This window comes from Lolium perenne, chromosome 2 (genome assembly GCF_019359855.2).
Source record: "Lolium perenne isolate Kyuss_39 chromosome 2, Kyuss_2.0, whole genome shotgun sequence".
NCBI lineage: Eukaryota > Viridiplantae > Streptophyta > Magnoliopsida > Poales > Poaceae > Lolium > Lolium perenne.
The window spans coordinates 298,605,525-298,630,657 of record NC_067245.2 but is presented as its reverse complement, the minus strand read 5'-3'; the positions used below and the strand labels follow the sequence as shown (position 1 = coordinate 298,630,657).

The 25,133-nt window shown below is 45.4% G+C and overlaps 2 protein-coding genes across 2 annotated transcripts; one reads left to right on the top strand and one right to left on the bottom strand.

Moving 5' to 3' along the window:
• The first annotated feature begins 4,738 nt into the window (after positions 1-4,738).
• Positions 4,739-11,171, top strand: LOC127336084 (uncharacterized). The gene is made up of 15 exons (XM_051362849.1): positions 4,739-5,230; positions 6,166-6,342; positions 6,460-6,584; positions 6,659-6,794; positions 6,904-7,053; positions 7,176-7,229; positions 8,214-8,309; positions 8,485-8,544; positions 8,634-8,708; positions 8,794-8,847; positions 9,330-9,431; positions 9,519-10,178; positions 10,475-10,603; positions 10,688-10,795; positions 10,912-11,171. The coding sequence occupies exons 1-15, from the start codon at positions 4,817-4,819 to the stop codon at positions 11,059-11,061; spliced, it is 2,490 nt and encodes an 829-aa protein (XP_051218809.1). The 5' UTR covers positions 4,739-4,816; the 3' UTR covers positions 11,062-11,171.
• Positions 11,172-18,084: 6,913 nt separating this feature from the next.
• LOC127329415 (uncharacterized) lies at positions 18,085-19,257 on the bottom strand. The gene is made up of 2 exons (XM_051355935.2): positions 18,548-19,257; positions 18,085-18,472 (listed from the first exon to the last, which is right to left on the bottom strand). Exons 1-2 carry the CDS (start codon positions 18,764-18,766, stop codon positions 18,092-18,094), a joined length of 600 nt encoding a protein of 199 aa, XP_051211895.2. The 5' UTR covers positions 18,767-19,257; the 3' UTR covers positions 18,085-18,091.
• Between the last annotated feature and the right edge of the window lie 5,876 nt (positions 19,258-25,133).

The window sequence follows — 25,133 nt, the reverse complement described above, 5'->3', positions numbered from 1 at the left end:
ATAGGCCCAGGATGAGCCGTAGCAGGAGTTTCCACATACAAATCCTGGATTTTACCAAGTGTCGGCCCATGTATGCGGAAATCGTCAACGCGGGGTACATGCAAGGTTAGACAAACCTTACATCACACTTGTACACATATGTTAGGGACAAATGCAAGTTTTCAAGCGATTCCGACGCTCCGGTGATCTGTATCTTGGGAAACCCTAGGCCGGGGACCTTGCAGATCTACCCCTATAGCTTTTTTCGTGCGAGGGTTCACCAATGGATTTTTTTAATTTCTTTGCTTTGTTTAGGACATATGCACATGGAAACCATAGGTTTGGAATGAAATAGGCCCCGGATGAGCCGTAGCAGGAGTTTCCAGCGATTCGGACGCTCCGGTGGGATCTGCATAAGCCATCTACCATTTTTTTCTTTAAAAAAGTAACTATTTTTACATAATTCATACTAGTACATAAATAAAACAAACATAATATAAAGTTAATGATCGAGAAGAAAAAAAGAAAAAAAAAGTGTATGCCGAGGGTGGCCGTCGGCATAGGTGGGTGATGCCCTATGCCGAGGGTGGCCCTCGGCGCCTCGCTGACGCCGTGACCGGGCCGTCACGGTCGGAGCGGGACCGGTGCACATGCTCGTGCTACGCCGACGGCCTTTAGTACGCCGAGGGTGGCCGTCGGCGTATCCGTTTCTACGCCGAGGGTATGTCTACGCCGAGGGGCTAGATGGGCCGCTGCCATGGACCGGACGTACGCCGACGGCCCCGACATTTGGCCGTCGGCGTACGCCACGGCCGTCGGCGCAGCGAGCCATTCCTGTAGTGTGCCGCACGCGGCCCTCCCAGCGTAGCATGCATGCGCTGTACCCCATCATGCACGCATGTTTTGCTTGGCCAAGTTGCCAACGGCTGCTCGCGCCGCACCAAGCTGCAGCTGTCCTGCAAGCTTTTTCTAGCACACAGACCTAGGAGCAGTATTTTTGAAGTAGCCTACAGTGAATCTACCCACTAAAATTAGACTAGATACAAATAAAAGTGAGTTAATCTATAAAATGGCAAAAACGTCATACTTTTCTTTACGGAGGGAGTAAATGTTATAATGCATGCATGTACGACTAGTGGTCGGCTATCAATAACACTAGACCTACGGACTGATTAGCCTACAAAAACTCTACGGACTGACCTGCGGTGAATTGGTTGGCTGGGTTGTTTTTTCCTCCCTGGAAAATCGGAGCACGTTCTCGTTTTCTACATTGCCTACAGTGCCACGTCTGATTCCGTAAGCAAATTCTGTAAAACGTGTCTATACGTGTAGTGTTACTCGTCAGCTATTTCATATAGCTGACCGCTTGTTATGGTGTTCGCTAGATCGACACGATGTTGTATGGGCTAACCAAGTCGGTGCCTATCCTGTTACAAATGGAGCCTTTGAGCCTACTTGCAACGCCATCCAATCCCTCTGTTGCCACGATTACGATGACCATGGGTAGACGATGGAGCAGTGGGAATGTCTCGGGGTGCCCGATCTAGCGCCAACATCCTTCCATCAAGTCGGGTTTGTGGTTAGCGGTGCCGAATCAGCGAGATTGGTGCTCCAACAATAGTTTAGGGTTTCACGTATTTTTTAATGGTGCGTACATGCTTTTAAATTGTACTCCCTCTGTCCCATAAAATATGTCAAAAGTTTGTCTAAATTCGGATGTACTAACCTTTAGTACATCCGAATTTAGACAAACTTTTGACAAGTTTTATGGGACGGAGGGAGTAGTAAAATCATGTGTGTTTTGTTGCAAAAAGCACATTCGAGTTATTTCAATGTTTTCTTGTTCGTTTGCTATAAATTACCCTTGGATTTTTTTAATGTTGTGTTCATGCTTTTACAAAAAAGAAAAATTGTATGAGTTTTCTTTGTGGAAAAAGGACTTGTTGTTGCAAGATTTTTATGGTTGTTTGCTAGAAATCGTGTCTCCTCGGATTTTTCAATATACAATGTGACATAAGTGCTTTAAAAATGTAGCAAACATGAAAGTAGATACAAGTTTTTGCAAGGTTTTCTAAAAATTTGCTAAATTTTGCGTTTCCTTGAATTTTCACATGTTGCGTTAGTGATTTTATAATGTAAGAAAAATATTTGAATTTCGTTGTAAAAGCAGACACAAGATGTTGGAAGGTTTTCTGGATGCTTTACTAAAGGTTGTGTTTCCTTGAATTTTTAGATGTAGCATTAGTGATTTCAAAATGTAACAAAATTATATTATTTCTGTTGTGAAAGCAAAACCAATTTTCTTTTTCTGCGACAAAGAAACATCAGAATTTTGGTGAAAGTGAACACATGTTGCACAAAAAAGTGTGATGATGGAACGAGAAAGGTCCTCAGCGGTATCCTTTTTCCCTAGCTCGTGCACACCGGGCAGCGGATCATACGGAGGGGTAGGCGTGATTACTAGCATGGAGGAAGATGGCGCATCAGACATGACGACAAGCTTTCTAATATGTAAGCTGGGGTGAGGGCATCTAACGCGGGGCGATCCAAAATGGTCCTGGGCCGTTAGAAACGATCCGCGCGAACTGGCTTACTAGTCACGCACGCTCCAGCACACGATCCAAATAGGCTAGCTGATCCGTCCTGCGAGCCATCGACCCACCAATTTGGGGAGCTGATGCGTCCGCACGGATGCGCCGCGGACAGAGCGCGTGCCATGGCCCGCCTGGCTGCAACCAAGTGTAGAAGGCTGACTGGCGGCATAAGCCACGTCCATCAAAATCGTCGGTGAACTAGAGCTCAATTTTTTATTTTCTATATAAATTATGTTTGAATGAATAAAATATATATTAAATTTTACTTGCTTTTAAATTTAAGTTGCATTCAGTTTATTTGTTTGTCTGCGATCAACGGGCCGAAATGGCCAGCGGGGATTAAATGGATCACGCCGCTATGCACGCTAGCCTAGTAGGCCAGACTACAACCTAAATTCTTACCGTGCGCTGACTCAAACAGCAGACCGATCAGGTTTGAATCGCCCGGTTGGAAACGTCGTGAGCCAGAGTGAACAGGAGGAAGGAGCTGGATACGTTAATACGTAGGAGACGCGTGTTGCGTTCATATATCCACACGATGTGTGCGATGATGTGCAACGGGACACCTATGAGCTGTGATGCTGCAGGCCTAGGATTGACAACTACACGACCCATCACACGCTGTAAGAATTTGGAGGCACGTTACCTCTGTGCTGTGGGCACAGTTGCATTCCACATGGTACCTCAATAAATGCACCTCCGTGGGAAATACAGATATGTTGGTCATATACATGAACTTATACACTAGCGAAACTGTCTCTGACAGAAAAGGATACGGTTAATCGATGGCCAGAATGGGAAAAGCAACGGCTGAGACCGACTCCAGCTGGCAGGAGCACTGATGCTCATGTTCCAAAAGCACTTTTCGCATGTATACTCCTTATGTTTTATATTAGCTGTCACATATTATGATATGTAGTATCTATGCTCAAAACATGCTCAGATACATCCAAATCATAGATGTAGTAGAGTGATATCTTTTCAAACTTTTGCCACACTTTATGCCTCTGCATTTCCGAGGTACTTATTTTTGGAATGTGGATATTTGTGATTCATCATATTAGGGTGACGGAATGCTGAATCTCTAGTACTCTTACATTGATGTGTCATATCTTCAATGAAGCATGCCGGTTCTATACTCTAGTGATGACTCTCAGTGGTCACCGGGTTGCGACATTTTCCATCCTCGTTGAGCGGGTGCGATTTCGTGGTGGCACAAACAGGGACATGGGGGAGGGATAAGAGTTGATGATTTCATAATTTGTGATTCATTTTAATCTGCAGAGGCAAAACAATGGGTGACCTCCATTTGGCCAGAGGGATTCACCTCAAATTTTTAATTGTTCAACGATGCTTTTATTTCAAGCTTTGTTTTTTTAAATCGCTAGGGTTTGCTGACTCAATGGCATTGTACTCCGTAGTTTCCTTGTCAGCTTTGTGAACAAACAATGGATGGCCTTTACTGGTCGTATTTGCCGAGGCTAACTTGGCAAAGCCACACAAAAAGTGTGGCTGAGAAATCTAGTTGATCGATATGCAAAGGTTCACGACACTAAAAGAAGAAATAGATTTGCTCGCTATATCTTATTGTCTATCCGTCTCTTCTAAACACCATTTTGCTATATAAGGAAGGCATCTTCCCTCTGGTCTCTTTAATTAACACCGAGAGGGAGGGGGGGGGGGGGGGGAGGGAGGGTTAGCTATTGCGGAAGCCAAGGAGCAGGTGGGCACGTCTTCAGTTTGCATCGAGTCTGATTTCTTGGTGCTGATCGAAGCGTGCAATGGAAAAATTAAAATCCGGAGCATGTACTCAACACTCTTGGCTAAGTGCTTTCGAAAGGCGAGTACTATGAGCGGTATCTCGTTTAAGCATTGTCTTAGGATGCTAATAAGGTGGCGCATTAGATCGCAAGACAAGTTTAATTTCGGAAGCAAACTTTAGTTGGGGGTGGATTTTTTTTTCTCATCATTTTGTAATAGACGATGTAACTATTTCTCGAAAAATTCAATAAAGAGCCAGAAGGCATTCCCTCAAAAAAAAAAAAAAAAAAAGCACACCGGTGGCGGAAAATAACTTTACGCAACCGCTACGTAAACTGAAACTTATCGGCCCACATTGCAACGGCTTCTGAGAGTATTTATTCGACAGAGAAAAAAATGAGGAAAAACTTCTCACCCTGACCGTCCTAGGGTTTTAGAGCAAACCATCCCCGGCGGCGCAGACCCAAATTTCCGGCGGCACGATGCGGCAGCACGCCCCAGCCTACACGCCGGAGGCGGCGTCCGCCTCCGCCACGGGCGGCGCGGGCGAGCGGCAGAGCCTCCCGCTGCTGCAGGGCAAGATGAAGCGCGACCCGGAGGGGTACGAGACGGAGCTCCGCCAGCTGCACCGCCACTTCGAGTCCTCGGTGTTCCTCTTCCGGCAGCAGGCCGCGCTCTCCTCCTCCTCCGCGTCCTCCTCGGGCGGCGGGGGGGAGACGGCCAAGGAGCTGGGCGACCTCGCGCTCTTCCTCGCCCACGTCGCCCCCTTCTACCCCAACGACCTGGCCGATCTGCCCGACCAGATTGGGGGCCTGCTCGACACCAACGCGCGCGCGCTGCCCTCGGGCCTCCGCGTGCACCTCGTGCAGGCGCTCATACTGCTCGTCAACCGGAAGGTGACTCCTGTTTGATTAAAATTGTTGGTCCCTGGATACATTTTTGTTTGGTTTGGTCACCTTGAAACGAATAGTAAGCTACTGGTATCAGACATATTGTTCAAATTGATTGCTGCGGGCTCTGTTTCATGTGGTTATGATATGTTAGAAGATTTTCGCTAGTATATAGTGGGAAGATTCGTGCTAGTATATTTGAAATATCAGTTTGTTGTGTCCAATGTCCTTGTCTGTTTTCTGCAATCCACACATAAGATGTGTACCCTTTGGTTGGATTAAATTGAAGACTGATGGGATTTTCATTATTAATGGATCCATTCATACTGATATTACAGCAATACAATGACTGAAGCCAGGATATGATTTTCATGAGCCCCATGGGAAGTTATAGAGTTTGACCTGAACTGTAACCAGCATTGTTCCGAGAGGATATTTGTTTCAACCTTTTTCTTCCAAATTTGCTGTTATATCAATCACATTAGGAAATGTTACTACACCATGAGTCCATTACACTCCTAAGTCCTGGTTGTTGTTTCCAAATTTTGAAGGACTCTGGGTTGAAATGGTTGTTCTACAGATTTTATTTGTTTCGTCATGGAGGACTAGAAAATGCAAAATCACATCGCTGCTTCACCAGGGTTTGAGCTTTGAGTAAAATATATGTGCCGGGCTCTGTTAAATCGGCTATAGTCATAAGCAAAGTTTTGTAGTCTTCCGTAGTGCCAAATACTGGTTCATCGTAATAGTTATCCTTGTTCAGCTGGGCAGTGTGAATGGAGCGAACCATCTTTTCATGAAGAACTTCTTTTCTGGATGGAAAGTTTTTTTTTTGTTTTGCCTTATTTGTTTAGTCTTTGCTGTGAATGAAACACTCCTTAGGGTTCTGTTTATTTCGGCATCTTATCCATTTAATTTTGTGATCTTATTAACATGTTCAGATCGTTGATCTGGAAGACACAATGGAGTTATTTATGGAGCTTCAAGTCATTGGAGATCGAGCTGTAAAAAAGCTTGCATTTTCACATATTGTACACAGTATCAGAAGGATGAATCAGAAGCACAAGGATGAGGCCAAGAATCGTAAACTGCAGAACATCCTATTTACATTAGTACAGGTTTGCAACATCTCACACTTGATTTGCCTAGTATTGCCGGGTGTAATAATTTGGTGGGTAAGCATACACTTAAAAGTCCCTTTTCCCACCTCATCTAGTTATTATCCTATTTCTCAGGGTGAGGAAGAGTCGAGAGCAAAGAGGGCTTTTACTATCCTATGTGATCTTCACCGTAGAAGGGTCTGGTTTGATGACCGCACCGCAAATGCTATATGCAATGCTTGTTTCCATCCTTCGTCGAGGTACATGTTGCCACGAAAAACTAGGTGTTTTATGTTGGTTGGTTCTTGTCTAAAATATTGTATACTACATGTAGGATTATGACAGCTGCTATCTCGTTCCTCCTTGGGTATGAAAATGGTGAGCAAGAGGATGATAGTGATGCATCAAGCAGTGAAGACGAAGCAAATATAAACCCAAATATTATACTTAGTAAAGAGGATGTTTACAAGGTGATTTGGATATTTCTGCACTGGGTCTCTACTGATAGTACTTTTGATATTATGATTTTCATTTGTCTCTTGTGATGCACTAAGTCTTTCGTTTGATTTGTTTCCTCAGGCAAATCACAAGGGCACTTCTGCTAGTAAGAAAAAAAAGAAGGCAAAATTGGAGCGCGTAGTGCGTAGTATGAAAAGGCAACAGCGTAAATCCACTGAGGAGACGGGCTCCAATTATTATTCACCCCTCACGTACTTAAAGGATCCCCAGGTATAGTAATCTCATAATTATTCATGCTGTTATCACGTTAGAACGAGGTGCTTTCTGCACTTCTTGCTGTTGATGAGATACCCTTCTGTTATGCTGAAACTCTTCTTGGTGGCTCTTTACAGGGTTTTGCTGAGAAGCTCTTCTCCCGGCTACAGAAATGCAATGAGCGATTTGAGGTTGGCCGCATTCTTCTCGCAGCAAGTTTTTTCAAGAAACCCGTTTTATTCTCAAGGCAACCATTAGTTATTAGATTTAACCAGTTGCTAAAGCTTTAGATGGGTGCATATCTAGTAACCCCTCCATGTTGAAATACAAGTCCAGGATGTTGACAAATGACAAGGTCTCGGAGGTGATACGTAACCCATCATTTAATTATGTTACTCAAATACCAATAAGTAGGCATTATGAAAGTATATTTCATGATGATCCTAGTATTACCAATTTGTTTTTTTTTTTAATATTGGTCACACCCTCTAATGTTTGACTTCAAAGTGTGTATGGTTACAACATGTGAATATAAACTACCCTCTTTTTTATATTTTCCCAAATATAAACTACCCTCAAAGCCGTAGAATAAGGACTTAGATCTCAGTCGTCAGATCAAATTTGGTACACAGCAAGGTGGGTTCTTCATCTCATTAAGTGGTGAAACTGTGAACATGCATTCTACATGGGTGTAGTGCCGAATTATTACAAGTGTGTTGTAAAAAACTACAATTTCTTCTTTAGATGGTCAGTGTAAGCTAGATGTTTTCTAACTGTTAAAGATCTTCTTGGCTTGTTCTGACTTGATATGCTCATCATCGTATCAAAATTTCGTTCTTCATTATGGAGCTGTATGCTCTTACGTAGCTCAGGTTCCCGCCACGTTTTGAGTAAACATCAATCATTCAAGAAGCCAATTATTGCAAGGGTTGTCCAAAAACTATAATTGGTTTCTTTAGACGTTCAGTGTAAGCTAGATGTCATCTAAACGGTTAAAGATCTTTAGTTGTCATTCTCCCATCTTCTCGGCTTGTTCTGACTTGATATGCTCACCATCGTATCAACTTTTCGTTCTTTAGTATGAAGCTGTATTCTCTTACATAGAGTAGGTTCCTGCCACGTTTTGAGTAAACATCGATTGTTCAAGTTTAAAAGAAAAAATATTGCACATGCAGGTAAGGATGACGATGTTAAAGGTCATATCAAGGACTATTGGTCTGCATCACTTGGTTTTGTTGAACTTCTATCCATACCTTCAAAGATATGTTCAGGTATGCTATTAAACTTGAGTATGTTAATCTCGTATCAGCTTTTGAATAGCTAAAGTGTTCTGTTTATGCTGATTCGGCCATTATTTTACTTATGTTAATCTCGTATCAGCTTTTGAATAGCTAAAGTGTTCTGTTTATGCTGATTCGGCCGTTGTTTTACTTTTTTGCAATGCAGCCTCATCAACGAGATGTAACAACTCTACTTGCTGCAGCAGTACAGGCTTGCCATGAGATGGTTGTACGCTATACCTTGTATTTTGTAACTAATGATTTCTCATCTCTGGATTCTTGAAATACAATGATATTAATTTGTTGCATTTCCAGGTGCCTCCTGATGCTGTTGAGCCACTGTTCAAGCAGATTGTAAATCAATTTGTGCACGACCGTTCCCGTCCGGAGGTTTGCATGATGCTTATTTAACACTTGAAATGGTTGTGTTTTCCTGACTAACATGAGCTTATGCCTAATACTCGGCTTCTTTTAGGCTATTGCTGTTGGTCTGAATGTCGTGAGGGAGATCTGCATGCGAATTCCATTGGTATTTCATTTGCTCTTCTGTGATATCTCAATTTCAGTTCTCTTACTTGGTTACTTTCGGTGCTGCATTAAATGCACTAGACGTACTTATTATGCTGGTCATGTCGCATATGTTTCCTACCCCATACCCTTCAGCTGAGGGAGCATCAAGTATAATTGATCATTTTTGTCAGTAATCTGAAATGATTAGTTGTTGACTTGAGCATCATACTGAAAGATTATGATACTTGTGTCACTACAGGTTTTAAGCATGTAACTAAATGAGTATGCACAAACTTGGTTATACAGGACTGTAGTTCATTTTTGGTATTTAGTCTGCCATTATTGTTGATCTTAAATTTGTAAAGTTTCACTGGTGCTGTTCCTTCATGCATGTAGTCTTGCATACCATGCATCCTTTGTATTTCCAGGTTCCAGGATGCCTGGGGAGATAATCTTGGCCCCTTTACTTACCTAAGTTGATTATACCCTTGGAACCTGCAGCTGATGAATGAGGATCTGCTCCAAGACCTTGTTTTATACAAAAAGTCCCACGAGAAGGCTGTTTCAATTGCTGCTCGATCTCTTATCACATTATTCAGGGAGGTTAGTTATCTTCTTGCAGATTCTATTCTGCTTTAGCATTTAGTTTTTTATCTCACTTAGCTAAACCTTCTTTTATTCTGAATTCAGATCTGTCCTTCGTTGTTAGTCAAGAAAGACCGTGGTCGTCCTATTAATCCAACAGCTCGGCCAAAAGCATTTGGCGAAACCACTATCGCTACTGATGTCCCTGGAGCTGAGTTGCTAGCTGAAGACATTTCACTGGAAGGTTCAGATGATGAGTCTGATGCTTTTGATTCTGATGACGACGAAGTGTTGCCATGTGCAAATGACATCCAGCAAAGTTTGAAGGTTTCCTCAAACAAACTTGAAACACATGAAGATCATAAAGGGGAAGAGGAAGTATCTGGGGAACAAGATGATACAGAAGAAGTAGATGAGGATGATAGTGATGATAATATGGATGACATTGAAGACGACTCTGACATGGATGGTGGTACTGATGTATCTGATGAGGATGACGATGAGGAGCTCAATGATGATTCCGAGAATGAAGATTCTGACCAGGCTGAGGACAGTGATGAGGAAGATAAGTCAAAAAGTAGCAGTTCTAAAGTGCAGAAGAGGAAGTTAAGCGATTATATCGGACAACTTGATGCTGCCGATGCAAGCCTTCGAACTCTGAAGAGGTTAGCAGGAGCCAAGAAGGCCGAGACTTCAATGGATTCAACAGATGAAGCTGGTAGAATTTTCTCCGATGAAGATTTTAAGCTCATCAGAGAGCGCAAGGTATACAAATTTCAGATAATTCAGACCTTCAATTTTCTACTCCGTCCCACAAAAGATGTCTTAACTATACCTAAATTTAGATGTATGTAGATGCGATAGTGTATAGATACATCTAAATTTAGGCAAAGATGGTTGAGACATCTTTTGTGGGACGGAGGGAGGGTATCTCTTATGCATTGTGACTCAGACTTGTGGTTGAAGCTGTGTGAACTTCTATACATTTTAGAGAATTTATTTTTGTCCAAGACTAAAATTGCTTTTAGATGAACATTTTACTGAAAGTGTTTGAGTTTCAGGCGAAGCAAGATGCAAGGCAGGCTTTGGTTCAACATGGACTAAGTAAGGGCGACACAAGATCAGCAACCTTCAAGCTTCCATCCTCAGATCAGCTTAGCATGAAGCGCGTCGATCCATCGCAGCTTGAGGTGTCCTCTCACCCCAAATTCCCCATCCCACCCACCATACACACGAAGTCACAGACACGTAACCTACCTAAATTGTTTATGCAGGCGTACATCAAAAGAAAGATGTCAAAAGAGGAAAGATTAGGGATGGTGAAAGCTGGAAGAGAGGATAGAGGAAAATACCAGGCAAGAGCAGCTATTAAACAGAAGAAGGTAACCCAATCTCATACCTTTCCAGATACACTGCCTTAAAATCTTTGTGGGATTTCTATGTACTCCGTATTATCTTTTATTCCCTGCCTGATCATGTTATTTTCACTGTCTGATAGACTGGTGGCTCAAGCAATAAGCAGAAACAACACCAGAAGAAGATGCCTCTGGCAGCAAAGAGAGCAAAGGCGGCACGCTCTCGCCAAGAGAAGAAAACTAAAGCGAAGCACTCGGGAAAGCAGTTTAGGGGCCGGAAGGCTTGGAAATGAGGGCTTGTATTTGCTTCTTTGCATTTGCTGTGGCCTAATGGCCGAAATTTTGACTCCTGTAATGATTTCGTATCTGATGTGTTGCACGTGATATGCAGTTTACAGCCGAACTCCTATAGCCCTGAATCCCTGATAGTACCAAATATTTTAGGAGTCTCCTAAAGATACTGGACCTGGTCGAGGGCCTCCAATTTCTTCCCTGTCCCGCGCCACTCACCTCGCCGCTACTCTCCTCTACCTGCACGTGCAAGAAAGGCTATACTATATAACATACTTACTCTGTCCATAAATATATGCTAAAGATTTATTTAAATTTGAATGTATCTATACACTAATTTTTTAGCATCTATTTATGGATAGAGGTAGTATTAAATTGCATGTGATGTTTGTCTTTTTATGCATATTATTTTGCTTAGTACTGACGGTAGAACTATAAGATGATCACTCACACTAATACCAAGATAAATGTGTTCTTCCTAAGTGTGCAATGTTGTAAAAGATCGTTGTTCTGAAGCATCACATGATGATCGGGTCTGATAGGTTCTAAGTTTACATACAATGTGTGTAAGCCAATATTGCCAACGCATGAATTTGCGTGATGAGTCTAGTATGAGTCATATGAATGATATGTTTGATATGTTGATGTTCACCATTAAAACTACATCTCACGTGATTATTAGGTTAGGTGTAGTGAATTTGGATCGTGTATCATGTTAAATAACTATGAGGAATGTTAAGTTTAATGGCATTATTAATTAATTTTAACTTGAACTAAATATCATGAACATAGTCTAAAATTTTAAAAAAATCTTTGCAAATGTCGTTGCAGATCAATGGCCCACACTACATGCATCCACGTTCAAATTCAATGTATTCCTAGAGAAAGAGAAACTGAAAACATCTGGATCAAACTTCATGACATGGTACCTTAACATCATGATATGGCTACGGCGGACCACATCGTAGTTGAACGTTGGATTCACCTATGAACAATGCCTACGCAATCTCTATTAAACTAACTAAATCTTAGCATCATCTCACTACCAAAGGATTGAAGTTCTACAAAAGCAAGGAAAAGATTAGGTGTTATAGAGTCACACTTTTTGAAGTGGGTGTTAATGAGCTACTCTAATGCTATATCTCCTTCGAAATTACTTGAGCACTCTTAATTTGACAAAGCATCCCTTGCTAAAAAATTACTCTCACTAAAAGAGAGGCGTTAAGCGATCTGATTCGCAAGCCTAACAAATTTTTTGGCACTTGCTTTTGGTGCTAAGATTTATTTGCTAGCAAGCTACACGTTCTTAGAAAGCGAGCTGGTGCAACCATTCAAATATTTTATGATCATTTTTAAGGTTGCAAGATTTGTGAAGATGTAATAGGATATCACATCCGACTTGTGAGTTATTCTATTCAAGTTTTATTTTTTGTTATTATTTTTATCACTTTGTCACTCGGAAGTGAGTAACAACTAAGATTGGGGATGTTGATAGCTCCAAATAATGACACTTTTTACCGAGGATTTTTATTGGTTTCTTTCATTTTCATCGTCCAACTAACACCAATATCGGAAAACAATGAAATCTTGTTTTATAATGTGACTTTCAGGTGCTGGACACTTTTGTAAGGATCCAAGGCCAATTTGAGATTATTGGATAAACCAAGGAATTCTCTAATTGATGACTTTATGAATCGAAGCCTCCAGTAGCGCATTAACGAGCATCAGTACGGGTACAACTTGCCGTACAGCCTGCCCGTACCACATGCCACCGTCTTCTCCAGGTCAATACAAGCACTTGTCGTAAATGAGGCATTGACATAAGACAAATACAGCTGCCACAAAACATTCGAGAATAGAGGAAGAAGAGATCTGAAGGAGAAGAATTCCATCGATCCTCTCCAAGATCTCCAACCTCGGATCATTCACCCATCCATAATTCCCTTGTACTTGAGAGAGAGAGAGACAGATTCACACTTATAAGATGATGGTTTAAGATTCTATTCGCACTTTGGTTTGTATTGAATTTGATATTTTTTCTTGTTGTGGTTTGTTACGGTTATATCGAGATGAATTGTGTTTACATTATGATTATATCATTGTTCTATTCTCCTCTCATGTGCGAATAAAGCGTCAAATTCATGAAAGATGTAGAGAATTGGTGAGATGTGACGTGTCTATCTTATTTTCATCTAGTTGTGATTATCGTTGTAATTATTGTATGTAAGAAATATTGTTATGTATGACTAATGCTTGTTGTCTAATTTAAAAACCCAAACAACATGATCATGCGATCTCATAGATATGAGCATGTCTTCTTGTGAATCGACGACCCCAAGTGAGACGACCAATATCAAACAGGAGCTAGTACAATTCGAGAAGTACGAGCAACCGTTAAGTTTAAAACCTTGACTTGGTCTCACAACCTTAATTGTTGTGTCGACCATGGGTTGTGGTAACAAGCAAAAGGATCATTGGAGTCAAAAGAACCTACCAAGAGAAGTCTTGACTATCATAGGGTTTCTCGCCTACTTGGATACCACTTGGTATATTTATTATCATCATGAACCGTATCTCTATGCGTCTAAACTTTCGTCTGCAGTAAACTCCAAGCAATATTCATATTCTTTATTTTGATGCTCTTTACTTTTTTTACACTGTTCAACACTTAATCCGCACCATTCATATTTTCCCATTTCCATCTCAATTCCTGAAGTGAACTTCTTCAAGATTAATTAGTGACACCTTGAGTGCGTTGTGGCAGATAAACACTTTACTAAGGTTCTTATTAGGATCAATATAAAAAATGAAAATAATAATAATTTCACGAAAACGTGCCCCGATCAACATGCACTCTTTCAGGCTATCTTTTCGCTTTATACGTAAAAAAGAAAAGGATGCGTCTCCGCGTTTTTTCGCTTCTTATTTGCATGTGTTGTCAGTGTACATCCAGGGTGCTGTGGCCAAATAATTAACAGAGATTTAATCCGCGAGGCAAAAAGTATGCTGCATGGTCGGACCGCGGGCGTGATCCATCCGACCGTGCGTCCCCTTATTTCCATCGAAAACTCGTAGTTATGCCGTCGAATCGATTTCTAGCATTCTTCCGCGTCTATGTGCCGCTCGCCCCCGCTCCTATCCGAAATATGGAGTACTTGTCAACGACCACAAGGATGCAATGTACACCAGAATGGCGAATTTTTTTTTAAATAATACACTTTTTAATATTAATTCCAGAAATAATATTCGTTTTTGGCTTATTACAGAAATAATACACCGTCGGGGTCCGCTAACCCGAATTTACAAAATCGGGGTCGGCTAGACCGAGACGAGGCGAATCTGCCGTGTCAGGCCAAATTCGGGTTGCTCGTCCCCGAAGCGTGGCTGTCGGCCACCGAAGGCCCGTGTCGGCCTGTCCCCTGGCCAGGGGCAGACTGTGTCGGGGAGAGGAATCCCGATGCGGCAATTTCGGGTGGGGCGACCCCGAGTCGCGCGGTTCGGGCGCACTGACCCCGAAGCGCGGCAGATAAAATTCGCACGCAGCGCTGCTCGACCATCTTCTTCCTCCTCCAGCTTGCTGCTCTCTGTCTCTCTCTCTCTCTCGTTAGCTCTCAGTCCAGCACCATTTTTCCTCGTTTGTGAGCGATTTATCCAGCCATTCGTTGTAGTTTCACCACCAAATGCTGTAGAATTAGCTGATCTATAGATGGGTTAGTTTTTGAGGCGTTTTGGTGGAGGTGTTGTTGGTGTTGGTGGAGCTGTTGGTGGTGGTGGAGCTGGTGGAGGTGGTGCTGCTATTGCTGCGTGGTGGTGCAGCTGCTATGGGTGGAGGAGCTGAGCTGCTGACGGAGGTGTTTGGCACGCTTCAAGGGTAAACCCTAATCCCTGATATTAGATGGTGTAATCATAATGCATGTTACGTTCGTTAGCTTCAGGTAGAAAGTATTTATTTAGGAGTGCAGGTGCTAGATTTTTATTTATTTTAGAGTGTAGGTGCTAGATTTTTTTGACGAGTATGTAATTTTTATAGGTGAGCAGATATGTCAGATAGATTAAAATTCGTTGTTTACTTCGGTCATGGCACGGTCCGAACAACTCCGATGGGAGCTGATCTGAGCGAGTTTCAGTACGAGGAGTTGCATCTGACAAACCCAAAAACATGGCGAGTTAGTCAGTTGAAGGAGTGGTTGACCGTGAATTTCGGGCTTAATCCCGAAGCATACACTGTTGGTGTGCATGCTTTGTGGAGCAGCTCCGCATCTGCATTTTCCGGCGGTTGAAGCCGATTGAGCGGACCTCTCGGTGGGTGCACCGGTTGGAAGCGTGCAGCGCAGGGGAACTCACCCCATCGCCTTAATGCTTCCCGAGGCGAAGGTGGTGAATTTCCAAGAAGGCGAGGGTGCGTTCCATCCAGGCGAGCAGTCAAAGTTCGATGTCGGGCGGCAGCAGCTTTCCAATCCGGCAGAGTAGCCATGCAGGTGGTCATGACGATACTGTTGAGCTTGAAAGCGTGGACGAAGAAGAAGAAGAGATGCAGAACATGATGGACGAGGAAGACGAGGATGGAGTGGACAATGAGGTTGACTCAGATGAATCCGGTGGATCCGATACTTCAGATGATAACGAAGAGGCGGATCCGATCCCCTCTTCTTGGAACCATGATTTGTCGGAGGCAATGATAGTCGATGATCGGCACGATTCTGCCTGGGAGTACAGCATGAACACCATCTCGCTTGGTGCTAGATATGCTGACAAGAGACATCTGCAGGAAGCAATCACTCAGTGGGCAATGAACACGCAAAGGGTATTCAGAACCACCGTTTCAAGTCAGAAATTCTTGACAGTGGTCTGCAGCGATGCTAGATGTCCATCAAGGGTGCATGGGTACTGTCCGAAGTATGACACAACATGGGTGGTGAGCGATTTCGTGCCGCACACATGTGTCCTTAAGAGTATGTTGAAGGATCACCGAAACCTTACATCCACTCTTATTGCTCGCCTGTTCTACAAGGAGATTGTAGAGAATACAGCAATGGGGGTTAAAGCCATCCAGAGAAGAGTTCACCTTCAATATAAGTATGTAATTGAATATGGCAAGGCATGGAGGGCTAAACAGACGGCAAGATCGGAGAACAGATTCGGGACCTTCTATGATGCTTATGACGGTGTCGTCCGTCTCCTGCAGACATTGAAGGACCGGAATCCGGGCACCCATGTGGACATACAAGACTTTGTGATACCTGAGTTCCCTAATGTCGTGTTCTCGCACAGTGGTGTTTTTCGCATTCAGCATATGCATCGAGGCTTTCATGCACCGTCGTCCGGTGATGTGTGTAGATGGAACTTTTCTAACCGGGAGGTACAAGGGACAGATTCGACAGCAATTGGAGTGGATGGCAACAATCGATGTGTGCCTCTCGCATTTGCATTTGTTGAGAGCGAGAACACCGCTAGCTGGTTATGGTTCTTCGTGCAGTTAAAAAATCGATAGTGAAAGATCGCGAAAATGTGTGCGTGCTACATGACGAGCATGCAGGTATACTTGCGGCTATCAAGACTCTGGTAGAAGCCGGACCTGATGAAGAGACGCCATGGCAGGATATGCGAGTAGGTGGTGCATGCGCCACCCGGGGGCTAATTTCTTCTCGCAGCTTTAGGAGCAAGGGTCTTATGAATCTGTTCAAGAAGTTGTGCAAGCGTAATCAAGAATGCAAGTACACTTTTCTCCGCGGCAAGCTGGATGAGTTCACTAAGGACCATGTGCGGGATGTTAGCCGCCCGAGCTGCATTAGTAGCAGCTCATGCAGCAGCCTGTGGCACAGTGGTACACAGTTCCAGAGGGCCCCGAGCCGCATCCTATTGGGCTATGTGACCTGCCTGGATTTGACCCACCCAATACTAGAAGGAGGCCTGGACGACGGATTAAAATTTTTGCAGAGTGGATAGAGCACGAGCCATTAGAAAGGTGGTCTTTGCTGCATGACACACATGGAGCTAGGTATGGTGTGATGACTACCAACCTAGCTGAGTCATACAACTTCGTGCTTAGGGGAAATAGGGCATTGCCGCTGACAGCCCTTGTGGAGGGTATTTTATATGGCACTATGAATTATTTCAAAGAGAGACGGGAGTTGGCTTTGAAGCATATGCTTGAGAATCCAAACACTCCTTACTGTAAGGCCATTATGGAATATATGGATGTCAAGATGGAGAAGGGTATGTCACACACTGTTCTGGCCATCGGTAATCAGGAAAGGAGGTTTGAGGTGCGCTTACCAACCGACAAGTTTGGTTGTGTGAATGCGGTGAGAACACATGAGGTCAGAATTGGAAATGAAGAATGGCCATCGTGTGGCTGCACATGCAACAAACCGAGGTTGCTTCACCTTCCATGCTCCCATGTGCTGGCAGCTACCAGACAACTAGGGCTGGACTCAATCTCTTTCGTCTCTCCATATTACGCGAAAGAGGCTGTGCTGCACACCTGGACCGGCGAGATGGTCGGATACAGAGTTGTGGGAAATTTTACTACGGTGATACCAAATGAAAGGCGGTACATCCCTGACCCAAGGTTATTGCGTACAAATAGAGGTCGACGGGAGACAAGGCGCATTAGAAATGATATGGATGAAGCAGAAGCGGGTGGTCCAACTAGGCAATGTTTTCTCTGCAACCAATTTGGACACAGGGACCCCCTATGTCCCACTTTCTACCCAAAGAGCCTGCAGCGGCGGCGGCTAACCGAGGAAGGCGAGGCAACCGAGGAAGGCGTGGGAGGGGAAGAACTAGAGGGAGACAGTAGAAAATTTGTAATATTTATAAACTATGCTTAAGTTGTAGTACGTGTGAACCATATTAGTCTGAACAATGGTACAATTTGTAATATTTCTGAACTACGTTTTAATTTGAATTTTGTATGAACTATGCTTTAATTTGTAAACTTTGTGATCAATGGTTTAATTTGTATCATCTTTGAACAATGCAACAATTTTTGATATCTTTCTGCAGATATGGCTAGTACGACACATCACACTACTTTCCCTGCGTCCACCGTGGCCATTTTCCAGACTTGTCGCCGCGTTCTTCTGCCGCTTGCGCCTCAGCAGCTCTTTCCCTTAGTCTCTTCCTTTCTGCTTCACGAGCCTCCCTGCGCACCTCTTCCTCTGCAAACCTACGTGCAGCCTCATCATCCATCCTCTTCTGATTCACCTCGCGATTACGAGCTTGTTCCGCCCTAAGTTTCTGTATCTGTCTCTCTCGCTCTGCTTTTTCATTAGCACGAACCTTTTCCCAACGCTCCTCCTCAAAGAACGTTGCCCACGCACGCCGGTGTTTCTCCTCAACCTCCTGACGCGCCCAATCCGGCTGCTCCGTGTCTATCCAGTGAAACCATTTGCATAGGGGCGGGGGAGACTGCAACACAAATAATAACATTAAATCACATTCATAAATAAATTAATGTCAACATAAAATTATGTCCAAACATACCGGCGGCCTGGTGGAGGACGAAGCTGAACTACGGGGTGGATCATGCTCATAGCTCGCACACATGAAAAATTTCATCCCGAACCAGTCGGAGAAATCCTCCACCTGCTTAACCTTAGCAAGACGGCCGCACCAACACCGCTCCGCAGTCACACCCGGGGGCAAACTTGCAGCCTTCGCCTTCACCGGCCTAAACTCCGGGTCAGAGCACGGCACACTCATGATGGCTAACAGTGAGCAAACAGCACAAAGATAGAGATACAAGAACTTGTGCAATCCAGAGTAGCGCTGCCTGCTTTTATAGGCTAAATTTCGACACCAGCGCGGGAGATGGTGGCGGGAAAAACTGGCGGGAGATGGTGCCGGCAACGATTGGCGGGAAGGGTGCCGGGAAGGAGTGGCGGCAAGGGCGGGCGGGAAACTGTGTGAACGCAAAAAGGCGGGAAAAATTGGTGCTCGGGTTGAACAATCCCGATTTATTGCAATCGGGTTCACCTGGCCCGATTAGCTAAAATCGGGTTTACCTACCCCGATTAATTGAAATCGGGTTCCACTACCCCGAGTTATATTTTATTGTCACGCCGCAGCAGAGCTCTTCTAGAAATCGGGTTCCACTGCCCCGACTCTGCTAATTCGGGTTCGCCGACCCCGATTTTGTAAACTCGGGTTAGCGGACCCCGACGGTGTATTATTTCTGAAATAAGCCAAAAACGAATATTATTTCTGGAATTAATATTAAAAAGTGTATTATTTAAAAAAAATTCGCCACCAGAATGTGGTAGTCCCTCGATAAATCCATGGCTAGAAACTGGCAAGGGTTTCAGTACGCCAGCGTACAATTGGCATAGTCAGTTTTTGCTAGCTGGTAAATACAACACTCACGAACAAATTACGAAATAGAGATGATACTGATATCATATCATGATACAATAATGCCATATCATATCACTACAGGAATGGAGCTAGACGCCGACGGCCACCACGTACGCCGACGGCTTTTTATCGGGGCCGTCGGCGTACGGCCTCGCCAGGGCACCTCCGGAGGACGACCGTCGGCGTACCGATGCCGTCGGCGTAGAGGTGGCTACGCCGAGGGCTGCTCTCGGCGTCTACCAGGCCCTCGGCGTAGAGGTCTCCATCACCTCCCCTCGCTCCCGCACCGTCACCGCCCTCTCACGGCGTCAGCCAGACGCCGAGGGCTACCCTCGGCATAGGGCATGGCCCCCCTATGCCGACGGCCACCCTCGGCATATAGGGTTTTTTATTTTATTTTTATTTTCTCTCTCTCATATTACTTTATATTATGTTTCTATTATTTATTTACTAGTATGAATTATGTAAAAAATGGTTCTATTTTTTAAGAATTCATAGATGGCATACATTCCTAACTTTAACCCTAACCCTAACTCTAACCCTAACCCTAACCCTAACTCTAGCCCTAACCCTAACCCTAGGGTTTCCACATACATTGCTAACGCTAACTCTAACCCTAACTCTAACCCTAACACTAGGGTTTCCACATACATTGCTAACCCTAACTATAACCCTAACCCTAACCCTAGGGGTAGATCTGCGGGGTCCCGCCCTAGGGTTTTCCAAGATACAGATCACCGGAGGGTCAGAATTGTTGGAAAACTTGCATCTGCCCCTAACATATATGTACACGTGTGATGTAAGGTTTGGCTAACCTTGGATGTACCCGGCGTTGACGATTTCCGCATAATGGGCTACCACTTGGTAAAATCCAGGATCTGTATGTAGAAACCCCCGTCATGGCTCAAACAGAGCCTATTTTATGGTAAAGTATGCCCAACCTATAGTTTCAATGTACATATGTCCTAAACAAAGCAAACAAAATAAAAAAGTCCACTGGTAAACCCTCGCACGGAGATAGCTATAGGGGTAGATCTGTGGGGTCCCCGTCCCAGGGTTTTCCAAGTTACAGACCACCGGAGCGTCGGAATCGCTGGAAAACTTGTGTGTGCCCACATGGCATGCACAAAAGTGATTTGAGATGGTTTGATATCCAAGGATACCCCCCAAGGTGTGTCCGGCTTCTCGGACAGGGGGTTCCTACACTTAGGCAGATTCTGGATGTATAGGGGGAACTCCCTCGGAGGTGAACTGGAGAGAAAAGTGATACATTTAAGAACTTAAGACCCACACACGATACAAAACACTTAAATAACTAGACCCACACACATACCAAAGCGCTTAAAGTACTAGACCCACACACGAACCGAAACACTTAAAGAACTACACCCACACACAGGAACCAAAACACTTAAAGAAACTAAACCCACACAGGAACCAAAACACTTAAAGACACACGGACTCGACACATACACATATTAATCAGAGAAGTCGAAATCTTCATCCTCGCTGGGGGTGTCCTCTGAAGCGGTGGTTGTGAGGTTCCACGACCACCGTTCATCATTCTCCCCCCATGTCGACGCCTCTCCTTTGGCGTACTCTGCTTCAACCTCGACCTTCCTCTGCCGCTTTCCCGCCCTCCTCTCTCTCCTGTACGCCTGCTTGTCCTTCCAGAATGCGCGCATTGCCTCGACGTCTCCGGGATGGTCTCTGCGCCACTGTGCCATGAACTGCTCGTCCGCCTCGGTGGTATCAATCCGCCGCTGGCCAGCCCTGTACCGCCGCGCTTCACCCTGTGAGCGAAGTAGCGGCTCAGTAGAGAGACTCTGAGCTTCCGTCAGAGACCTGACCTCCGGGAAGTTCATTTCGTGGCGCGGCCGGCCAAACCTCCAAGCCGCAACGTCGTATGCGCGGGCATCAGCCTCCTTCGTGTAGAAGGTGCCGAGCCACACACGCGTTCCACCGGCGGTGATTTCAGCCGCGAAATGCCCCGTAGGCCGCCGGCGAACGCCGATGAAGCCCGTGTTGCTACGACGACGAGGAGCCATCTCAGCGGCAGCTCAACTCAGAGGATTTTGTGGTGCTGTTGGATGAGAGAAGTGATGAGGGGAGAAATGTTGCTGGTGCTGTTAGTGGAGAAGACATGGCTATATATAGGCCGACGAGGGGCTGAAACGGCGGGAAAACTTGGCGGGAGAAAATAGGCGGGAAAGGGTGGGCGGGAAAACTTGGCGGGAGAGAATGAGCGGGAAAGGGTGGGCGGGAAAACTTGGCGGGAAATCATGGCGGGAAAAAAGGGCGGGAGAGAAGCAGCGGGAAAGGGTGGGCGGGAAAAAAGGGCAGGATTCCTACACTTAGGCAGATTCTGCATGTATAGGGGGGAACTCCCTCGGAGTTGAACCGGAGAGAAACTTGAGATCATATGGGATGATCCTTGTTTCCACATGTACCTATGACCTAACCAAGCTCAAATGGAGGCATATGCCCACCGGGGGAGCCCCGATGGGATGCAGTCAAAGGGGTAGACCGCGCGGTCAACAGAACTAGGGTTTCGTCGGAAATCGAGCATCGGATGTAGGGAAATGGCCCCAAAACTTGTGTGTGTCCACATGGAATGCACAAAAGTGATTTGAGATGGTTTTATATCCAAGGCTACCCCCCAGGTGTGTCCGGCTTCTCGGACAGGGGGTTCCTACACTTAGGCATTCCCGCATGTATAGGGGGGAACTCCCTCGGAGTTGAACCGGAGAGAAACTTGAGATCATATGGGATGATCCTTGTTTCCACATGTACCTATGACCTAACCAAGCTCAAATGGAGGCATATGCCCACCGGGGGACCCCCGATGGGATGCAGTCAAAGGGGTAGACCGCGCGGTCAACAGAACTAGGGTTTCGTCGGAAATCGAGCATCGGATCTAGGGAAATGGCCCCAAAACTTGTGTGTGTCCACATGGAATGCACAAAAGTGATTTGAGATGGTTTTATATCCAAGGCTACCCCCCAGGTGTGTCCGGCTTCTCGGACAGGGGGTTCCTACACTTAGGCAGATTCTGCATGTATAGGGGGGAACTCCCTCGGAGTTGAACCGGAGAGAAACTTGAGATCATATGGGATGATCCTTGTTTCCACATGTACCTATGACCTAACCAAGCTCAAATGGAGGCATATGCCCACCGGGGGAGCCCCGATGGGATGCAGTCAAAGGGGTAGTCCGCGCGGTCATCTTAACTAGGGTTTCGTCGGAAATCGAGCATCGGATGTAGGGAAATGGCCCCAAAACTTGTGTGTGTCCACATGGAATGCACAAAAGTGATTTGAGATGGTTTTATATCCAAGGCTACCCCCCAGGTGTGTCCGGCTTCTCGGACAGGGGGTTCCTACACTTAGGCAGATTCTGCATGTATAGGGGGAACTCCCTCGGAGTTGAACCGGAGAGAAACTTGAGATCATATGGGATGATCCTTGTTTCCACATGTACCTATGACCTAACCAAGCTCAAATGGAGGCATATGCCCACCGGGGGAGCCCCGATGGGATGCAGTCAAAGGGGTAGACCGCGCGGTCAACAGAACTAGGGTTTCGTCGGAAATCGAGCATCGGATCTAGGGAAATGGCCCCAAAACTTGTGTGTGTCCACATGGAATGCACAAAAGTGATTTTAGATGGTTTTATATCCAAGGATACCCCCCCCCCCAGGTGTGTCCGGCTTCTCGGACAGGGGGTTCCTACACTTAGCGGTCTGCATGTATAGGGGAACTCCCTCGGAGTTGAACCGGAGAGAAACTTGAGATCATATGGGATGATCCTTGTTTCCACATGTACCTATGACCTAACCAAGCTCAAATGGAGGCATATGCCCACCGGGGGACCCCCGATGGGATGCAGTCAAAGGGGTAGACCGCGCGGTCAACAGAACTAGGGTTTCGTCGGAAATCGAGCATCGGATCTAGGGAAATGGCCCCAAAACTTGTGTGTGTCCACATGTAATGCACAAAAGTGATTTTAGATGGTTTTATATCCAAGGCTACCCCCCAGGTGTGTCCGCCTTCTCGGACAGGGGGTTCCTACACTTAGGCAGATTCTGCATGTATAGGGGGGAACTCCCTCGGAGTTGAACCGGAGATAAACTTGATATCATATGGGATGATCCTTGTTTCCACATGTACCTATGATATAACCAAGCTCAAATGGAGGCATATGCCCACCGGGGGACCCCCGATGGGATGCAGTCAAAGGGGTAGACCGCGCGGTCAACAGAACTAGGGTTTCATCGGAAATCGAGCATCGGATGTGGGGAATGGCCCCAAAACTTGTGTGTGTCCACATGGAATGCACAAATGTGATTTTAGATGGTTTTATATCCAAGGCTACCCCCCAGGTGTGTCCGGCTTCTCGGACAGGGGGTTCCTACACTTAGGCAGATTCTGCATGTATAGGGGGAACTCCCTCAGAGTTGAACCGGAGATAAACTTGATATCATATGGGATGATCCTTGTTTCCACATGTACCTATGACCTAACCAAGCTCAAATGGAGGCATATGCCCACCGGAGACCCCGATGGGATGCAGTCAAAGGGGTAGACCGCGCGGTCAACAGAACTAGGGTTTCATCGGAAATCGAGCATCGGATGTAGGGAATGGCCCCAAAACTTGTGTGTGTCCACATGGAATGCACAAAAGTGATTTGAGATGGTTTTATATCCAAGGCTACCCCCCAGGTGTGTCCGGCTTCTCGGACAGGGGGTTCCTACACTTAGGCAGATTCTGCATGTATAGGGGGGAACTCCCTCGGAGTTGAACCGGAGATAAACTTGATATCATATGGGATGATCCTTGTTTCCACATGTACCTATGACCTAACCAAGCTCAAATGGAGGCATATGCCCACCGGGGGACCCCCGATGGGATGCAGTCAAAGGGGTAGACCGCGCGGTCAACAGAACTAGGGTTTCGTCGGAAATCGAGCATCAGATCTAGGGAATGGCCCCAAAACTTGTGTGTGTCCAAATGGAATGCACAAAAGTGATTTGATATGGTTTTATATCCAAGCTTACCCCCCAGGTGTGTCCGTCTTCTCGGACAGGGGGTTCCTACACTTAGGCAGATTCTGCATGTATAGGGGGGAACTCCCTCGGAGTTGAACCGGAGAGAAACTTGAGATCATATGGGATGATCCTTGTTTCCACATGTACCTATGACCTAACCAAGCTCAAATGGAGGCATATGCCCACCGGGGGACCCCCGATGGGATGCAGTCAAAGGGGTAGACCGCGCGGTCAACAGAACTAGGGTTTCGTCGGAAATCGAGCATCGGATGTAGGGAAATGGCCCCAAAACTTGTGTGTGTCCACATGGAATGCACAAAAGTGATTTGAGATGGTTTTATATCCAAGGCTACCCCCCCCCCAGGTGTGTCCGGCTTCTCGGACAGGGGGTCCTACACTTAGGCAGATTCTGCATGTATAGGGGGGAACTCCCTCGGAGTTGAACCGGAGAGAAACTTGAGATCATATGGGATGATCCTTGTTTCCACATGTACCTATGACCTAACCAAGCTCAAATGGAGGCATATGCCCACCGGGGGACCCCCGATGGGATGCAGTCAAAGGGGTAGACCGCGCGGTCAACAGAACTAGGGTTTCATCGGAAATCGAGCACCAGATCTAGGGAATGGCCCCAAAACTTGTGTGTGTCCACATGGAATGCACAAAAGT